The sequence below is a fragment of the Apaloderma vittatum genome, unplaced genomic scaffold (assembly GCF_000703405.1).
Source record: "Apaloderma vittatum isolate BGI_N311 unplaced genomic scaffold, ASM70340v1 scaffold5718, whole genome shotgun sequence".
In the NCBI taxonomy this organism is placed as follows: domain Eukaryota; kingdom Metazoa; phylum Chordata; class Aves; order Trogoniformes; family Trogonidae; genus Apaloderma; species Apaloderma vittatum.
The window spans coordinates 1-16,780 of record NW_009730134.1 but is presented as its reverse complement, the minus strand read 5'-3'; the positions used below and the strand labels follow the sequence as shown (position 1 = coordinate 16,780).

The 16,780-nt window shown below is 39.8% G+C and overlaps 1 protein-coding gene across 1 annotated transcript in view; it reads left to right on the top strand.

Moving 5' to 3' along the window:
* LAMA3 (laminin, alpha 3) overlaps nt 1–15,800 on the top strand; it is a gene marked incomplete at both ends in the record, with an annotated part of 94,434 nt that extends 78,634 nt beyond the window's left edge. The window contains 16 exons of the mRNA XM_009874669.1: nt 1,376–1,456; nt 2,675–2,781; nt 5,171–5,221; nt 5,712–5,863; nt 6,379–6,489; nt 6,589–6,700; nt 7,247–7,414; nt 8,536–8,732; nt 10,215–10,331; nt 10,879–11,033; nt 12,343–12,484; nt 13,066–13,165; nt 13,555–13,671; nt 13,755–13,934; nt 14,415–14,557; nt 15,624–15,800. Of these exons, the coding sequence (XP_009872971.1) occupies nt 1,376–1,456; nt 2,675–2,781; nt 5,171–5,221; nt 5,712–5,863; nt 6,379–6,489; nt 6,589–6,700; nt 7,247–7,414; nt 8,536–8,732; nt 10,215–10,331; nt 10,879–11,033; nt 12,343–12,484; nt 13,066–13,165; nt 13,555–13,671; nt 13,755–13,934; nt 14,415–14,557; nt 15,624–15,800 (2,110 nt within the window). The remainder of the gene's footprint in view (nt 1–1,375; nt 1,457–2,674; nt 2,782–5,170; nt 5,222–5,711; nt 5,864–6,378; nt 6,490–6,588; nt 6,701–7,246; nt 7,415–8,535; nt 8,733–10,214; nt 10,332–10,878; nt 11,034–12,342; nt 12,485–13,065; nt 13,166–13,554; nt 13,672–13,754; nt 13,935–14,414; nt 14,558–15,623) is intronic.
* Between the last annotated feature and the right edge of the window lie 980 nt (nt 15,801–16,780).

The following is a 16,780-nucleotide window of genomic DNA, read 5'->3' as shown; positions in this document are numbered from 1 at the left end:
GGAGATAAGTGACAACAACGAAACAAGCCTTTTATATGAATTCAGAAAATTTAGTGACAAGCAAAAATAATATAAAACCAGTAAAGTTCTTAAGCACGTATCTAGATTTCTGAAGGAGTATGGTTGCTTTTCAGGTGGAAGTCCCATTTTAAGTGCAAACACACTGAACTAGAAAAAAAACCCTAAATATTCTTGAATCTAATAAGGTTGCCAGACTTTTAAAATTGCATTTGAAATGCGTGATATGTTTAGTCACATTGTCATAATTGGTCAGTTACGAAATATGATATGCATTAAATCCAAATATTTTTTTTAAATCATAAGCTATAAATTGCTAAAGGCACCACATAGTATTTGCCAGGTGCATTAGCAAACACCAAGTAGCCTTAAGTAAGAGATCTACACTATCAGACAATAGAAAGGTTTTTCATCTGTCAGAGAACTCTGTGATAGATCTGGTTTTGACAGCATTTACCTCTTCTGCAGGTGTTTGCCTGAGGCTGACCAAACATATTTTAGTCATCTTTTGCTTTAAGAGTGCTGAAATACCTAGGGAGGCTGTAAACTTGTGCAGTTTCATAGCTGCCCATTAGGGTGATTTCTGACATAGGAAATGCACCTCATCTGGCGTTATTGGAGTTGACAATTTTCCATCTAGTCAAATTAGATGTAATTCTCAGTGCAGATACCTGTCTTTGACATACAGACTTGCTTTATCCAACTGCTCATAGATTAAAAAATGGAAATAGCCTATCCCTGCTTCACCTCCTGCCTTCTCCTTCCCAAACATCAGCCAAAAGATGGATGGTTTTCCTTCCAGAGAAATCTGAATCCAGATGATTCTACTAGAAAGAACAGACAAAAATGTTCATTATGTTAACCAGATATGCTCTAGGGCTACCCAAAATGGTGCACAACTCTATTAAAAAAACCCCACAAATCCCCCACTATTAGCTGCATAAAAATAGCCTTAATGTTTCCATCCATTAAAAAAGAAAAGCTATCCAAACAGAAGGAAGTGTTGTCTAGCATAGGCTATTGATTCTTGCCTAGCAAGATAAAACAAATCTGGGTAGCTATTTTATTTTAGAACATCACTATTAAGATTTATTTTAGGTATTCCTTTAGGAATTATTATACCATTATATTCAGTCCAGAGGGTCAGAAAATGATTATTTTTTAGTCTAAGGAAAGAATTTAGAGGAATAATATGAAACTTCAAAGAATTAATCACAGCAATTTGTCTGGAGATAGTTAAATTAGCTGCGAAGTAATTTGGTGGTATAAAACCTTTTCATTTAACTGAGCTTAGCCTCTTGAGTGTAAAATCTATTTGATTTTGTGCTTGCAATAATATTTTTGCTTCTTCTCAAAGATTTGCAACTGGCTGTGTGGCAAATGGTGAAGAAATTCAATGTCTCTGCAAAGAGGGCTATACCGGCGTCCGTTGTGAACGGTCAGTGATTTGTTTCTCAAGACAAATGTTTTTGAGAGGCACCATTAAGGAAAATATTTCCATAAGGAAGATATGTCCATATGGGGCAATATAGGGATGTATGCATATACATAGTATGCACACATATGCCTTGCCCTCCTCCTGGTAACAGTGACTCCTGCTTCACTTTTTCCTTTTTCCAGATGAAAACATTTTTCTGTTTCCTCCCATCTACATGATGGTGCTTCAGCGTTCTTAGTTACCAGCAGCATCCATGCAGCATTTAACAGCAAACCCTTCATCTCAAATCATTCTAATGTGCCTAACAGGTGGAGCCTACAAACACCGAAGCTGTCTCTGTTGCTGGAGGATGGCAGGAGTTTGGCAAAGCACAAGAGGAAGAGCTTGGCAGTTTCAGGCAGGCACTGAGCTTCATATCCAAGGGGAATTTAAGCTAATTGAGTGGTGTTTTCTAGTTTGGAAACCTGAGGCCAACAAGTCACAATGTCTCACTTGAAGACAGTACCTCCAGTAGCACATCGTCTTGTGCTTCCAGACTGTTACCTTTGATATCTAAGCTGCAGATTGTGAGCAGATTTTTCTCTTCCAAATCTAGTCATACCTCAGCTGCTCATCCTGGCCTGTATTGGCAACCCTACAGGCCCTACAACAGAGTGACTTGTAGGAATATTAGCTAGCCAGTATGGACAATATATTTTACCTATAAAATATTTAAAGGTTACTCACACAGACTGCTTTGCTGGCAGATGGCAAGAGGAGGTATCACGCAGCAGAAGGGTGATAATGTCATTCAGTGCTGTTGCTATTTGAAATCTCAGCATGTGCTTGCAGTATGATCCTCCTTAAAATATGTTTTCTGGTGGGATCACAGACCAGCATGGTGTGGTTTGCAGGGTTGAGCCTTGCCAAATTCTCTATATATGTATCTGTGTGCATTGTATTTTTTCGGATTAAGTGAATTATTCCTATGTGAGCATTGTGGGAGTTCTTTTATTTTTAGAAAAAAAATTCTGCAGTACTTGGCAAGATATTTTTAGCATAGTGCAGAGGATACTGTAAACCAAAAATATATTCTTTTTGTCTAAGTCAGGACATGAAATCAAAAGTTCTTGAAAGTTTCTGCAGGAGAATAACTGGACGGTTTTTGTGAAGAGAAAGTGTATTTCACAGAAGTAGCTTCAAATATTTAATAACAATTATTTGTATCTCTTTATCTAGCTGTGCTCCAGGATATTTTGGAAATCCACAAAAATATGGAGGCTACTGTCAGAAGTGTAATTGTAATAATAATGGACAGCTGGCTAGCTGTGACCGCCTGACTGGAGGTATGTGAGGGCCTATGAACATGGAAGGAAGCATTGTTTTCTCTCTAGGAAGCAGAAAAGGAAGATACTTAGATTAGTGGAACCGAAGAAAAGATGTAGACTTACAGGAAATGAAGATCATTTTTAACAAAAAGTAAAACCTAACCCCATGGTAATACAAGGACTGTCCTGAGTAATCGAGTTCACCCTTGCAAACCATTTTATCACGTATTTCCCTTCACAAATGCTACAAGTTTTATTCTGGTTTTGTGTTTCAGGGATATCTTTTTTAAATGCGTTGTGGTTTCTCTTCTGACATGGTTAAGTCATATCTTGCCAGTCGGTGTTATGGGCTTATGAAACTGAGCAGTCTCAATATGCCTTTTTAAAATGTATTTGGGGCAGATAGTGACATCTTCAGAGCCTGCATCAGGCGCTGCCATCTTAAGTGTCCAAGCTAGATGTGTTAACAGTGAAATTTAGGAGCTGACTCAGGAGGCTGTTTTATAAATCCTGCTATACAACATTCTGCCATCTAAGACATCCGTGATTTTCCCAGTATCAGTGACACACGTAGTGCACTACTAGTAAGCTCTTACAAGAATATTATGCAGCTGGCATATGGTTGCTTTATCTGTTACAATTCTGAAGTGAAAGGCCTAGCCTGCAATTCTCAGATTGTTTTAATTGACTTCACTTCAGTCCCTTGGGATACTCATTTCTACTCAGAAACACATAGGTCACTGCTCCTGAAAAGGACTTTGATTCTCCTGTATTTTCATTCCCCAGTAAAATTACACTTTTCTTTCTTTGTAGGCAGCTTTTCCTCCTCAGGTTAGTGAAATGTCAAACTAATAACTTCTAATATTTCTTAATTTCTCTGCACTGCTCTTCATACTGCAGCCAAATGACTGCCAAATGACTTTCCTTGGTCACACAAGTTAAAAAACCAGCAAGTGATGTGAACTGCTGTTGGCAGCCAGCGCAGTTTCTCAATAGCTAGTTCTCATTTTGTATTTCATCATTGAAGTAATATGTCTTTATACCTCGTGTGGAACAGATCCAAGCAGTGTGTGATGTTTTGTCATTCCTTTCTTTTTGAAGCAAGAGTTTGCTAGAACAAGCTAATCTGTAGGGCAAAATTCAACAGGCTTGTTTGTCTCCAGCTATATATTCTGATCAGCCATCTCTTTCTCCACTTTAGGAATAAAACCCTCTGTGATCATAAGCACAGCATGTTCTAGCAGGTTTCTTGTGCGTGATGTTTGGCACTTGGCCAGGCTTTTTCATTTCACCATTTCTTTGTTGATGTTGTTTGTGCACAAGCTGTAATAATAGTTTTATTTAATTGGTACTTCTCAGAGACAGCTGAAATGTGTCTGGTGTTAGCTGAATTACACAACAGCAGAACTGCATGGGTATTTGAATTTCAGAATAATTTCCTTCGTTCTCTTACAATTATATTCTTTGTGACTTGTCTCCTTTTGGCAGCAGCGCTCACTACCATTCCCATTTAACTTCCTGATGACTTAATGTACTAGTGCCAAAGGAAATGACAGAGCTAGGCAGTTTGTTCCAGGCTGTTTCATGCTGCTGTTAAAGTTCAGGTCCAATTTTATTACTGTAACCTCTCACAGTTGCAAGCTGTTGTTGACAGCAGCAGCCTGTACCCTGAGTGTATCCTTTTCCTTCAGAGTAAAGGACACGCACAACTCTTTTCATTTTCAAGAGCAGATGAGAGTTTGGCAGTAGAACCAAGCTTGTAAAAGGGACTTGGGCATCAAGATGGGACATTCCTGTCCCATATGATGTCATTTTTCCTCTTTGCCTCTGAGAAGTTAGGATCCCAGGATGTTACAATCCCATGTGTGCCTGGAGAGTGCTAAGCTTCTTAATGGGGTTTGTAAAACAAACCAACCAAACAAAACAAAACAGCACACTGGATAGGCAGTCCCTTGTGTTAGCTTGCTGGAGAGTCTGAGGGCCACATTTGTTATATATCACCTATATCTGTGTTCCAAGCTCTGTGCCATGGGTTACATACAGTACCTCCTTCCATGTTTCCACTCTGGATTTCACTCATGCTTGATTAATCCTGTAATCTTGCAGTCTGCGACAGGTATGAAGGAAGGCCATAAACATTTCTTAGTTCCTTGTGTTAAGATATCCTTTGGGGAATCAGAATGAGGGGTGAAAAAGGTGTTGATCTCAGCAAGACATAAGTGGGAGCTAAATGCTTTGGTATACTCAAGCCTTCTGGGCGTTGCATCTTGTTCACAGCATGGATGGATTTATGGAAGGGCAGCACCATGTTTGGATAGCTGCCAACCACGAAATGCAAGGGCTAAAATGTAGCAGTAGTATTTTGATGAGAAAACTTTGGTTACTGATGACAGTCTTGTGGTTTCAGAATGTTTCAATAATGAACCAAAAGATGTGGATCCCAATGAAGATTGTGACTGTAAGTAATAAAACAGAACTGCACTTAAACTGCCTTCTGCTGGCTTTGGATAGATACTGATGATTCTTTTCATAGTGGGAGAGTTTAAAAACGGCTAGAGGTGTCCTGTAATGATTCTTTTAAAAGCAAACATTCAACCAAATGCTTGGAAAAATGACAAAAGAGTTGGTCAGCTAGACAGATGTAAATGGGGCTTCCTCCTTGTCATAGAATCATAGAATGGCCTAGGCTGGAAGGGACCTTAGAGATCATCTAGTCCAACCTCCCTGTCATGGGCAGGGACGCCACCTCTTGACTAGACCTATTTCTGGCTTTGGTCACTCCTCTTAATACCGTGGGCTTTGTTGTTGCCTTTGTTCTTCAGGCAGCACCAGGTGACAAGCATCAAAGTGTCTGCATTGCACCTCATCTATAAAAGTACGCAGTGAAATGTTCTCTGCACCACATATTGATAATATGTATTGTTTTCCTTTGCTCGTGCTCTGTCCAGCTTGCGACAGCTGTGTGATTACACTGCTGAAGGATTTGAGCATAATAGGTGACGAGCTTCAGCTCATTAAATCTCAGCTGCAAAACGTCCATGCAAGTACCCACACACTGGACCAGATGAGACGTCTGGAAACACGCATCAAGGACTTAAAGGTAGGCAGGCATAAACAGAGAAATGGATTTCAGATTAAGTAAATCAGAGCTGAAGCTAGGAACTTATGTCAGCTTGCATACATCAACTTTTGATTTCAGAAACCAGATGCTGGCAGCACTGAGCTGCACCTGTTTGAAGACAGCTGATGTCATGCTCTGAAAGAGAATCAGTATTTCTGATTTTCCTGAGGCCTGCCCACCTGGAAACCTCTGAGGTTTCCCCATAGCTCTGTCTTTTACCAGCACTTCATATCTCTGCATTACTGAAAAAACTCCCAACACTCCCATTGCCAATACCAAAATTCATCCTAACAATATTTTCTCTAGTTGGAGTAGTAGTTGCTATACTCACAGATAAAAAAAACTACAGGCTTTTGACAGCAATTAGTCAGCACTCATGTCACTAATGCTGCTTTTATTTACATTGGGTAGAGATTTAGCCCAGTGAATTTTTGCTATTTGTTTCCTGTGTACAGATAATTTATCAGATTTTTTCTTTCTTTCTTTCTTTTCAGGTCTTATTGAACAATTACCGTTCCGTTGTTCATAATCAGGGTTCAAAGGTAGATGAGTTGGAGACAGAATTCGTTAACCTAAATCATGATATAAATGCTCTCCAAGAAAAGGTGACTTACCAAATCAGTTGAAAAATACACATCTCTTGACTACATATTAGCATGCCGTATCCAAATATTTTTAATCTAATCATTTTTTTCCCTCACTAGGCTGAAATGAACTACAAAGCAGCTGAGATATTATTTAATAATTTTGGCCAAACTCATCAGAAAGGAAAGGATTTGGTTTCACGAATACAAATAGCTGTCAACAGTATACAAGGTAATAATAATTTCTAACTTCGTAAGTTTTTTTAGTTTATATAATCTTTTCAGTTTGTTTACAGTATTTTTAATTAAGCATGAGAGATTGTCTTAGAAAACAACTTTATAAATTAGAATTTAGACATAGCTGTGGAATTTACTCTTCCTATTACAAATCTAATATGTAATGTTAGTTTAGGAGCCTGCCTTCCTTATGGAGTGAGTAGTGATAGAGAAGCTTTACCACTGAGGCATTTAAAGCATCAAATCGTCTATCCTGACTTTAGTCTGGATTGCTGTCATAGGGCTGTTAAAGTGAGAAGCTTAAAATTAGTGCTGTGACCTTGGTCTTTTAGGATGTATTTAAGGCCTGATGCCATCTTACTAGCTCTGCTTGTGTGATGTGCGATACTTTTCAGCTTAAAAAAAAATTAATACCAAATGGATCTGCTTTGTTAAGGAGTTCAGGATTAGGCATGTCTTTTTCAGAAAAGAGACCAGCCCTGTCATTTGTGTCTTTTGCACAGGTTTAAGCACATCCTGTCTTTGTGACTTTTTTTTTCAGTTCTCTTGGAACAAATAGCTGGTACAAATGCAGAAGGTAACAACTTGCCCTTGGGAGATGCTGCCAAGGAACTGGCCGAAGCTCAACGCATGATGACGGAGATGCGAAACCGCAACTTTGGCCAACTTCAAGCAGAGGCAGAGAAGGAGAGAACAGAAGCTCAGCTGTGTAAGGGCTTGTTCTCTCAGCTTCTTATTCTATAGAAAGATCAATCTTAAATCTGAAGCGCCATTGGTTGTTTGTGACAGAGTGCAGGGAGAGACATTCGTCAGTGTATCTCTGGGATCTGTAGCAGTCGTTAATCAACAGGAAAGTGGTAGTTCTCAAGGGGATTAAAAGGCATTTTTAGTTTGCTATGGAAGAAACTAAGTTGAGCTGGGGAAGAAGCCCAATAGATCCTTCTTCAGTAGCTAAATGAATCTCAGATGTAGCCAATCATAATATACTTATGCAGCACTTCTGTGTATTATAATACAGAGGCTGTGGCACGTACAACTATTTTTAGAGGAATTACATGTGTAATTTAACAACAGGTTTTAAGAAACTGCTGGAGTAGTCCAAGGGCCAGATCATACAGGGATAAGGAAGTTCAGAAGTTCTAGTTGCACTAGTTGTACTCTCTTTTATGTTCTTTACACATGTTTGACTGAGACATTCAGAAACCTGATTCCAGACCTTAGAGACAGCATGAACAGTGAAGTCACAGGCTTATCTTCTAACCAGGGGCATAGTTGAGAAATGTGAAAGACCTCACGAGTGATAGTAATTTCCCCTAACTTTGGACTTTGAAACCTCTGAGCAACTCTTCTGTATTCTGTCTTGTGAAATGGGTACTCTTAAAAGTGTGATTCATTTGACCTCTTTTATGTTTCTGCCTTCTTTGAAATGCGCCCGTATCTCTCCATTGATTACAGAGGAAGCTTGGATGACTAGCACAAAGTAAATGTCTATGATGATGTCTTTGTTGATGAAATTGTGTTAGTTCCATATAAAAAAGAAAACAATTCAGTCTTTGCAGATCGTCTTCATCCTCCCTTAATTTAGAAATAGCCAGATAAGTGTTTATCTGTGCTCTGTTCCTGCAGCAGCAAACTTGTGAGCCGAGTTGATCCAGTGAGATACTGAATAGCATCTCTTCTATAGTAACACTGACATATGCTGCAAAGGATGCTCAATATTTCACGTAACCACAGGTTTCTAATCCTAAATGTCAAGCCCTTTTGAAGGAAGTTTGTTCTTGTTCCCTTCTTTTCTGAGCAAACCTTTTCTTTCTGGTCCTGATACTGCAGTACTGGCACGTATTAAGAATGAACTACGAAAGTACCAGCAAGAAAATAATGGGCTTATTAAAATTGTGCGGGATTCATTGAATGAATATGAGTCCAAAATCACTGACCTTCGTGAAGCTCTGAGTGAGGCCACAGGACAAATCAAGCAGGCTGAAAACCTAAACAGAGATAATGGAGTTCTGTTGGAAGACATTAAGGTAACGTTGGAGTTTGGGAGAAGAAAGTTAAACCTCAGGAGTGCTTTTGATTGCTGCTTTTGACCTTGCAAAGCCAAGTAGCACTAATTCTTTAAAATTTCTCATAGGTCTCTTTTCATTTTTTGATGTATGTATGGACAGATATTAGTGTAATCTACTCCCACTTGTGGCCACTTTGTGTGACTGGGACAGCATGAGTGTGGCAGTTCTGATGGGAGCAGAAAAGGAGAGTCTCTGCCCAGGCCTTCTCTTCAGCTGCCCCTAGCCTTTTTGTTTCCTATTCTAGATCAAATCCCTGCTGCTGATATACTTTTCATAGTAAGTTCCTTCAAGTATTTGGCTTTAACAGCCATGAAAATGGGACCAATAATGCGTGCAATACCATTAAATTATTTGGGATTACTGTCAGGAGGGTTGGATTAGATGATCTTTTGAGTTCGCTTCCAACCCCTAACATTCTGTGATTCTATGTGATTCTACAGAACTGCTTCTGAGGTCTCATCAGAAGGGTGACAAGAAACAGCTGTCATTTCTAAGCACTGCTTGATTTTTAGAGGTGGCGAAATAGTACAAGAAATACCAGTGTTCTGCACGACTCATTCTTTTAAATTGTGGTTTTAAATATACTACTTAAATATATCACTGTCTTAGCACACTTTTGTCCATCCAATTTGCTAACACCTTTTGAGCAAAAGAGTTTCTACATTCAACTGTCCCTTTCAATAGTTAATTGTACCTTTGTGTGCATGTACTCTACAATATATGTGCCACATAAGTATGCACAGTTGTGTTAGAAGATGGATACATGTACAAGTCATAAATCTTCTGGTACACTCCTCTGGTAAAGAGAGATTTGACATGTTACAATGGTAGAAACCCAACTGAAGAGGGCTGACGTGTCCTTACCTGGCAGCACCGCTTGTCTGGCTGTGTTTGTGGCGTGCTATTACCCTGTAGCGACACTGAGTTGTCACAGGGCTGCTCTAGATCAAGGAGCTTCATTTCCCTCAGAGCTTTCAAGAGGATAAAATGAGGAGGTTTCACATCCCTTTTCTTGTAAGATTCCCAGACGAAGAGATAGTGTGGTCATTTTATTTCTGCCTTTGAGAGAATGGTTAAGATTGAAGTGGTCACCAGGGAGCTGTGTTTAAAGTTTCCAGGTTTGAGAGCTAAGACATTTGGATGATCTGTCCTGACAATTCATTCAGCTCACCCATATTACTTTTAGTTTAAGTGCTAATAACTGAACTGTGTAGCCTGCTGCCCAGGCATATGCTGTAGTACTGCCCTGAGGCCCCTGAGTTTTCTCATTCTTCTAATCAGTGTGACAGCATTAGTCCCTAACCAGTACAGTTACCTGATTACCACAGCAATAGTACCCTTGGTAAACCCTTATGCAAACTAGATTAGGTAGATATGGATTTGGCTGCCTCTCATTTTTAACCCAATCATATGTAATTCAACCTTTCGGCTTTTTCTCAGAAACGGATTGAGGAGACAAACGTACAACAGAACAATATCTTGGATATTTTGAGCTCTGCCCGATCTTCCCTGACACAAGCTAACAGTGTACTTGGATTATTGCAAAAGAGCAAAGAGGTATAGTTAACTTTCTTAAGGTTAAAAACCCTGATATCTTGCTGTCACTGTAATGGATAGCATAGCTCAGTGGCTAGGGCATAAGGCTTATCTGAGCCTCATAGAAAAGGAATGACCTCACGAGCCTGTCCTGGGTGCAAGAGGAATCTGCCTGCACAGATGAACAAGAGAAGCTTGTTGAGGCTTGTGATGTGTCTGAGGAAGACACTGAGCTGCAGATATCTGAGTTTGGGAGAATATGTGTGAGAAATGCCATTAAGTGATTGTGCTACTCTTACATGTAGTTCTGGGCAATTGCTTTTAGCCACTGTCAAAGACAGGGTACAGGCCTAGAAGGGTCTTTGGTCTCTCTCCATTTTTACATAATGGGTCTAGAAGCATAATGTAATGACTAGCAGTTGTTTCAAGTTACCTGCAGAGTAAGTTGGAACGGAATGTTTTTCCCCTTGGTCTCCTCAGGTGCAAAGTATATGTACCACTGAAGGAGACATGGATGAAATCAAACCTGTATGAATACAAATAAAATTTTGTCCTTATAAACTCATAGGAATATGAAAGCCTGGCTGCTCAGCTGGATGGAGCAAGGAAGGATATGAATGAAAAGCTGACAAATCACTCCTTATCAGCAAGCAAAGAACCACTGGTGGTGAGGGCTGAGGAGCATGCCAAATCTTTGCAAGACTTGGCAAAACAACTGGAAGAGTATGTTGCCATTCCTGTAAATGAGCAAATTTTGTACATAACATCTATGGGCACAGTGCTTTGTCTGTAGTTTCACTTGCTCTAATGACTTTTTGCAAAGTTAGAAAGGAATTCCGTCTGTCTTTTTCTGCTTCATCATGATGTACAAATTATTTCTTTTCTTTTTTTTTTCCCCCAAACCAGGTCTTCCTGTATTTTTCCTGATTTTTTTTTCCTCCAGAACTGGGGACTCCCATACTATAGTTTCATATTACTGCACTTCATTAGATTCTCACTAATAAGAGAAAATTCTTATGTATAGAGTAGGAACTTGTTTAGAATATCTTTTTTTTGTGTGTGGTTTCCTGTACTCATACTCATCAATACGTCTATTATGAATTGAGGCAAGTAATTGGAAGAAATGCTATCTTGACAGTCTTCAGACACACCTGTTCAGCATTAGAGAAGAAAAGACTTCCTATAGTTTCCTCATCCTTCAAGGAATCTTGTAAAAAAATATGAATCAAGTGTTTCTCTCTCCATTACTTGTACTTTACCTTGGAATTATGAGTGAGGTTTTGGAGTTTTTTTTTTTTATGATAGATCAGAACAGAATGAAAAAGGTGAAATCCTAATTTATTTATATTTTTCTTGCACCAATTGTTTGTATTTTGTCATTACACCAACTAGAAACTCTTAAAAAGTTAAATTCCAAAATACCTAACTCAGCTGGAAAATTCTTCATTTTTTGTTAGTTTTCAGTGGATTTTTTCAACTGAGAAGACACTGTCCTCACAAGTACAAGGCAGCTAATACAGGGCAGTTGCAGAGCTCACAGAGAGTGAGTAGAAGAGATTTTGTCTCTTGTTTCTGATTCCAGAACTGCTGCTCTGGCTCTTGGGGAAAACACAAGATGTCTTGTCGCTCCACCTTGTGCTCCTGTAGGATTCTGGAGCAGCCAGAGGTGATCTGGAAGCTGCAGTTCTCTCACCTCCTCTGAACTGAAGAGTATTTGGGGGGCTATGATGGAGGAGTTTTATTGACCTTGTGTTTTGATGAATTGTCACAGTCTTAATCATTTAAAGACTGCTTTGGAGACCCACAGTTGTGTTTTTCCACATGCCTGCACTTATCCCATCTTCTGAAGAGTCTTTTCATATTGATCTACCTCCAAGTTTCATATTTTTTCAGAATGGAATTACGGATCTAACAGAAAAACATTTTCTATATTGGCGTTGCTTAGAAAATACTGAGTTCAGGTCTGTTTGGAATACTTCTAAAAGTCCACAGTCTTTGCAGAAGGCTGCATTTTTCACCCTGTTTCCCACAGAATAAAGAACAGTGCTAGGAAGGACGAGTTGGTAGGCTGTGCTGTGGAAGCTTCTACTGCCTATGACAATATTATTAATGCCATCAAAGCAGCAGAGGAAGCAGCCAACAAAGCTGGGAGTGCAGCTGACTCAGCTTTATCGGTAAGTACCTGTAAGTGGACAAATGATGGTAAACTTGTTACTAGACTTTTATTTTTAACCAAGAAGAAATCCATGTGTCTTGGCATGCCTTATTTGTCTGTGGGTATGCCGTGAGCTGCTGTTCTGCATGTTCATAAATTATTCTTGGTTCAGCACTAAACAGGCTAGGAATTGCCTGTCTGGTGAGGCTGTCCGTATGAAAGCCAACGGTTCCTCTCAGTGCAAAGTAAAGACATCTGCATAAGGCAAACTTGGTAATCACTGAAGGGGATTTCGGGTGTTGTCTTTTACTTTGTACTAGGAATACCCACAAGCTTTTCAGCATAGGGGTAGTATCTAATAGCTGTGGGCTAGTAATTTCTTCTGAATGCCCCAAAATCTATCAGAAGTTTGCTGAAGACCAAGGCTGTATTATGCTTAAATTAATCTTGATAGTTGCTATTTAAGGTGGTGTTGCTTACATGAAATCTCTGTCCCTGTATAGTGTTTTGTGGTTTTTTTTAAACTGGATTGGGCTCTTCTTCAATTTTATTTAGTATAACTATTAGAGCAGTCTTAAAGTACTGTGCTTCTTTTACCAGATTATGAAGAGAGAAGACCTATCAGGAAAAGCTGCAAAGTTAAAAACTGAGAGCAGTACACTTTTGAATCAAGCCCAGGAGACTGAAAGGACATTACAAGGTACAGAGAAAGAAAATTCTAGTAGAAATGTTGGCACAGCATGACAAGCTTTCATTGAACCATGTTTTTTCACAGTTCAGCAAAGTTCTGCAGCACATATCTAACGAGAAAAGGATAGTTCCATTACAATGGGACATCTTGTGATGGATATTTCCAATGGCAAAAAGGCAAAAAAGTGATTTCACACCTTTGCTATGCTGTGCACTTTTGTAGTACTCCTGTCCAGCAAACGCTTATCTTTGTACTCTTTTTGCAGTGCAAATGCTCATTCAGTGCTCAGTGGCAACACGAGCTGTGTAAGAGCACAGGCTGGCACTGCCACACCATCTGTCCAACAGAGAGGTGATATTTCTGCTTAAAATTCATACAGGACATTCACTGTTTTGCAGCTATTGGTCCAACCCTTGTAGACATGAAGCAAAGGCTTGATGCTGCTGACGGAAAGAAGAATACACTGCAAACTGATCTTGTCACTCTTCAAAATAATCTCAATGGGATAAACAGAGGTTAGTTACTTGCTGATCACTTCTCATTTGCCTCTTTCAGCTATTACTATAAGAATCTACACATACATTTGTGTGTGTTTCAGATGACATTGACAGCATCATCACCAGTGCAAAGAACATGGTAAGAAGTGCCCAGGATGTCACAACCAATGTATTGGATGAACTCTTCCCAATTCAAGTAGATGTGGAAAAAATTAAGAGTACCTATGGAGGCACGCAGAGCGCTGGCTTCAGTAAAGCACTGATGGAGGCAAACAATTCAGGTATTGCAAGTGCTGTCTGAGACCTGCCAAGTCACCGTTGGGTGAACATGGTCAGTTTTGCAGCAGAAATTTTAGTCATCCAAACTTTAGGTACCTGCCTAAGCTAGTATTCTGAGCTTCCTTTATTGCCAGTGGAAAGGGACAGGTACTGCAGAAGTGACTCAGGAAGTCCTGTAAAATGTGTTAAAAGTTGACTGGTCTCTAAAGACTTGGAGACCAGTGATCTGAATTTATCTAATATGTTTTTGGAAGTGCTGACACTGTCTGCTTCCATGAATACTTTTGGCCACAAATTCTAGTACAATAACCTCTGTATAAACTGGTTTCAGTGAGGACTTCCTGATGTTGTAGGAGTAAGGAAGATAGTTTTGTCATCACCCTGCTCACTACTCATCTTACAATTGTGTAGTTATATCATATTTTTGCATTCTTGTTTCCCTCCTCCTCTGTGTCATCAATGATTTTTTTCTTTCATTGCAGTAAAAAAATTGACAAACAAACTTCCAGATCTGTTCAGCAAGATTGAGAGTATCAACCAACAGCTGATACCAATAAGCAACATCTCTGAGAATGTAAATCGCATAAGAGAGCTGATTCAGCAAGCAAGAGATGCTGCAAATAAGGTCTGTCCCGAACACTGCAGTCGTGCTTGACCTCATTGGTTTGGACACAGCAGTACTTTTGTTCCTCTTCCTCTTTCTAAATGATTTTGTTAAAATGTATGTGAAAGACCAGATTAATTTAATTCAACAGCACCACCCAGCACTTGAAGTAACAGTAAAGGTAGAAAGCATGATACATTTTTTGTATAAAAATTAGTGGATGCAGTAGCATCCTGCTTCATCCTCCACCCATAGAGTTTTTTCCTAGGGCATCTCTGCAGTCCTTACTTGTACAATAGCCTTCCGCCTTCCAAGGTATGTTGTGGTGGCTTTGGCAGCAGGGCTGAAGTCTGCTCTGCAGCTTAGAGGTAGCGCTCTCCACCCACATGTGGCTGGTGGAACACAGGCACTTCCGAAGAAGTCGTGTAGCCCTGTGCTCTCAGGTCTCCAGGTGCCCCATGACGTTAAGAGTCAGCTACTATCACTTCCTTATTAAACTGCCCTTTCTCCATTTAAGTAACTGCTGTAGTTGCTGAAGGTGTGGTCTCAAGACCCAGACAAGCATCCCCGAGGTTTTTACAAATAACCTACAGGTATAATGAATAAGAGGAATCTGTGACCACTGTGTAAATAGCTGTAAAACGATGTGTCTTTATTACAGTCACAGATGCATTATGGTTCCCAACAGACAGTCAAGTCGAGCTAAGTGAAACATTGGAATATGTGCATAGACATCTAAATAATTCATAGGCTTCCTCTTTAGAGCTGCAGGGCATGTCTTTCCCTGTCTGTGTAGTGAAGGCAACAATTACTTGTCAGAGGCATGGTAAGGGTTGATTAATTGATATCTGGAGTTAAAAAGCGCTATGTTAAGTGATAAGTATTGATAATATGGAATACTGCATTATCCAGTCTGTTTATTAATTATATTGTTTGGTAGGATTGAAGTCCAGATCTGTAGTAATTAATGGCTGTAACATGACTACGATATGCAGTCGGTTACTTTGCAGTTAAACTCAGCAGTGAGTTAAATAGGAGTAGTAGAAGCAGATACTTATAAAGTACTGAATTTTGGTTTTCTTAACAGGTTGCTATTCCTATGAGGTTCAATGGCAGCTCTGGTGTAGAGGTTCGACCTCCAAGCAACCTTGAAGATCTGAAAGGCTATACTTCACTTTCTTTTTTTCTCCAAAGACCTCAGACAAGAGTAGACACCCCCCAGACGGCATCCAATAAGTTTGTACTGTACCTGGGTGATAAAGATGTAGGTATATTTTGATATTTAATCTGACTTTTAGAAGAGACAACATGCTTTGAGAAACACACGGGAGATGATTTATTTCAACTGAAGTTTCTAGCTGCTGTTGGCCCATTTCTTTATAATTGCCAATATGAGGTGGCAGAAGTGTCTTGTGAAGAATAGTTCATACCTGCACTGGCAGAGTAACTTGTTGGGTCACCAACTGCTTTGCCCTTTCATGCTTCGCTGTTTTGCTGCTTTGGAAGTCACTTCTCAGTCACAGATACCATCAGGCAGTCTCGTCAGCAGTGTCAGGTTCTGAAGCAGTCAGCACAAATTCAGCCCATCTTGTGCCTCAGAGCTTTGATTCTTTTCACAATATGAGTCACTGCAAGTTCCTCTGTTGGTTAAAAAAAGTGATATTTTCAGTTTTAAAATTCAGGCCCCCTGCTCTTAATTTCTTTCTTTTCTGAACATGCAGAATAGTACAGACCTGTTTGTGCATTTGGGCTTGCTCAAGCACTGTCAAACAATTTCACAATTTCCTGTATTGCAGTTCCTAACTACGTATTTTTAAAACTTGTTATCTGGCAGCAGCTATATCTGTAGTGAGTCTTGTGCATACACAGAAAGCTGTTTAAATGCAGTTGTCCTGTGCTGGATTTCACCTTTTTATCCCCTGAATATCTGGCCAGGATACCTGTTGACAACATTTTAGTTGTTACTTGTGATACTTAATGGCGCAATGTCTACATGGAGACCAGTGTCAAGCGGTGTTCCTCAGGGGTCTGTTCTGGGTCCAGTGCTGATCAACATCATTGTCACCCTCAGTAAGTTTGCCGACGACACCAAGCTGTGTGGTGCCGTGGACTCGCTTGAGGGAAGAGATGCCATCCAGAGGGATCTTGACAGGCTTGAGAAATGGGCCAGTGCAAACTGCATGAGCTTCAACAAGTCACAGTGCAAGGTCTTTCACCTGGACCTAGGCACAAATACAAACTGGG